This window comes from Dendrobium catenatum, unplaced genomic scaffold (assembly GCF_001605985.2).
Source record: "Dendrobium catenatum unplaced genomic scaffold, ASM160598v2 fragScaff_scaffold_794, whole genome shotgun sequence".
NCBI classification, from domain to species: Eukaryota; Viridiplantae; Streptophyta; class Magnoliopsida; order Asparagales; family Orchidaceae; genus Dendrobium; species Dendrobium catenatum.
The window spans coordinates 362,126-364,121 of NW_021319256.1; the positions used below are offsets into that span (position 1 = coordinate 362,126).

General features: G+C 34.5%; 1 protein-coding gene across 1 annotated transcript; it reads left to right on the plus strand.

Annotated features, from left to right (window-relative positions):
• The first annotated feature begins 734 nt into the window (after positions 1–734).
• Positions 735–1,596, plus strand: LOC110111084 (uncharacterized protein At4g22758). The gene is made up of 2 exons (XM_020842784.2): positions 735–1,143; positions 1,237–1,596. The coding sequence occupies exons 1-2, from the start codon at positions 777–779 to the stop codon at positions 1,431–1,433; spliced, it is 564 nt and encodes a 187-aa protein (XP_020698443.1). The 5' UTR covers positions 735–776; the 3' UTR covers positions 1,434–1,596.
• Positions 1,597–1,996: the final 400 nt, after the last annotated feature.

Here is a 1,996-nt window from a genome sequence, read left to right on the forward strand (position 1 = left end):
TACATTTTACTTTCAATCAAACAACATGATTGTTAAAATACACACATTCTATATACAATAAAATATGAATGCACCCAACTAAACAGCCTAATCAGTTTAGCATTCTCCCACTACCACAATTGCACGTTATCATAGTTGTGAAATAATCACCATATTTATGAATTAATTGTACCACATCAAAAAATCTAATATCATGTTAGAACAGAATAAAATAAATAAAATCTAAAATTAAATAACTGGAAAAATAAAAACATCCTTTTTATTATAACAAACTTAAAAAATATAAGTAGAACATGCTAAAAATTATAAAAAGAAATAAAGTAATTATAAATAATGAACTCTAATAAAAAAAATAAAACGAATAAAAATTTTATTCTCAATTAACTTAAATTCTTATTTTAAATTAATCTCATGGACTATACTTCATAAAATGTTTAAATAAATACAACTCTTAAAAGAATGACAAAAATAAAGACTAATAGAATAAAAAATATCATTATTAAATTAATAATTTAATACAGATTAAAATGAGCTTACTACTAAGGTTCGATCTGTCGAAGTAATATTGAATGGCAGATCCACCTTTCAAGAAGATTGCTGACTCACCCAATTCCGGTGCCGCCCCTCCCAATTATTTCACCTCAGTACAATCAGAACCAATCAATTATCTGTGGGTCCCGCTTTACTTCCGTCTCGGTCTTCTCTCCCGTCCGGCTAATATAAATATACCCTTGATCTTCTCAATTATTACCGCAAGTGATCAATTAGTCTACCAGATGGCTCCTTTCCCAGCACAACCTAAGCTCCTACGCCGACCCACTCCGCCGCGGCCGGCCTCATTTCATGGCTCTACGGCCACCAAATCGCCAGAGATACGACAGATTCGCCGGCCGAAGACCCATCCGGATCTCCTCGAACCTTATCGGATCCTGCCACCGCCGGCGAATCCATCGAAGGTTTTGGTGAAAGTGACGGTGCAGAGAAGCCTGGGGCCAGTTCAGGTGATGGCTCAGACGGATTGGTCTGTCCGTGATTTAGTGTCGGCCGTTATTAAGATCTACATCGAAGAAGAAAGACTTCCATTACTTTCTTCTGCAGATCCCTCCGCCTTCGGCCTCCACTATTCCCAATTTAGCCTGGAAAGTAAGAACCCTAACAGCTCTGTTCCTCCCTCTCATTATTATTGATTTAGGGTTTGTGGAGATTAATTAATTAACTGCTTAATTGCTTATGTAGGTTTGGATTCGAAGGAGAAGCTGAATAATTTGGGTTCGAGGAATTTTTTCCTCTGTCCAAAGGGAGAACATGGTTTGCGAATTGGAGAACGGCCGGTGGCGACTGTTGCTTCTTCTCCGTCGAGATGTTGGAAAGAAGTGGAAAAGGGGTCTAGGATTGGTATTCCATGGCTTAGATTCATGGATTGCTTGTTGTAGCTTGTTCAGATGGATTGGTATCTGTGAATTTTCGTTATTGTCCATGGATGTGGGAGAGAAGGATTGTATGAGAGATATTGCAGGAACTGATATGTGGTGATGTAATTAAGAATTAATATTGTAAATATGAAAGATAATAAATTATATTATTTTAGTTAGTAAATTTAGTTAGACAAGACAAAAAATGCTGGCTGAAGTTTGCCGACAAAAAGTGACAGGTGATGAATGATGAATTTGATTCAGATCTTTGATTTCATCACTAGAGTTGATCCCATAGATATAGCCTTTGTTTGGAACGTTTTTTTTATAAATTTTTAAATTAATTTTTTAATACAAAAAATTTTATTCAAAAAAACTGACAATAGTAATATATTTTAAAAAGTAATAAAAAAATCATCCCAAATAAAATTATGATCTAGTAAATGAAAGTTCTAGAAGGATGAACCTTAAAGAACTAGTTCGGGGATCATCAAGAGGAGGTGAATAGGTAATTTTAAAAATTCCTAAAAATGAATAATATTTTTTGTTTTAGCCACAAAACAATTTAAGTACTTGATTCAGAT

Bases quoted from the DNA above. Each gene is read 5' to 3' on its own strand.
- LOC110111084 (XM_020842784.2), top strand. From the start codon at position 777: ATGGCTCCTTTCCCAGCACAACCTAAGCTCCTACGCCGACCCACTCCG. The intron at 1,144-1,236 runs GTAAGAACCCTA...TTGCTTATGTAG, and splicing joins TTCCCAATTTAGCCTGGAAA to GTTTGGATTCGAAGGAGAAG.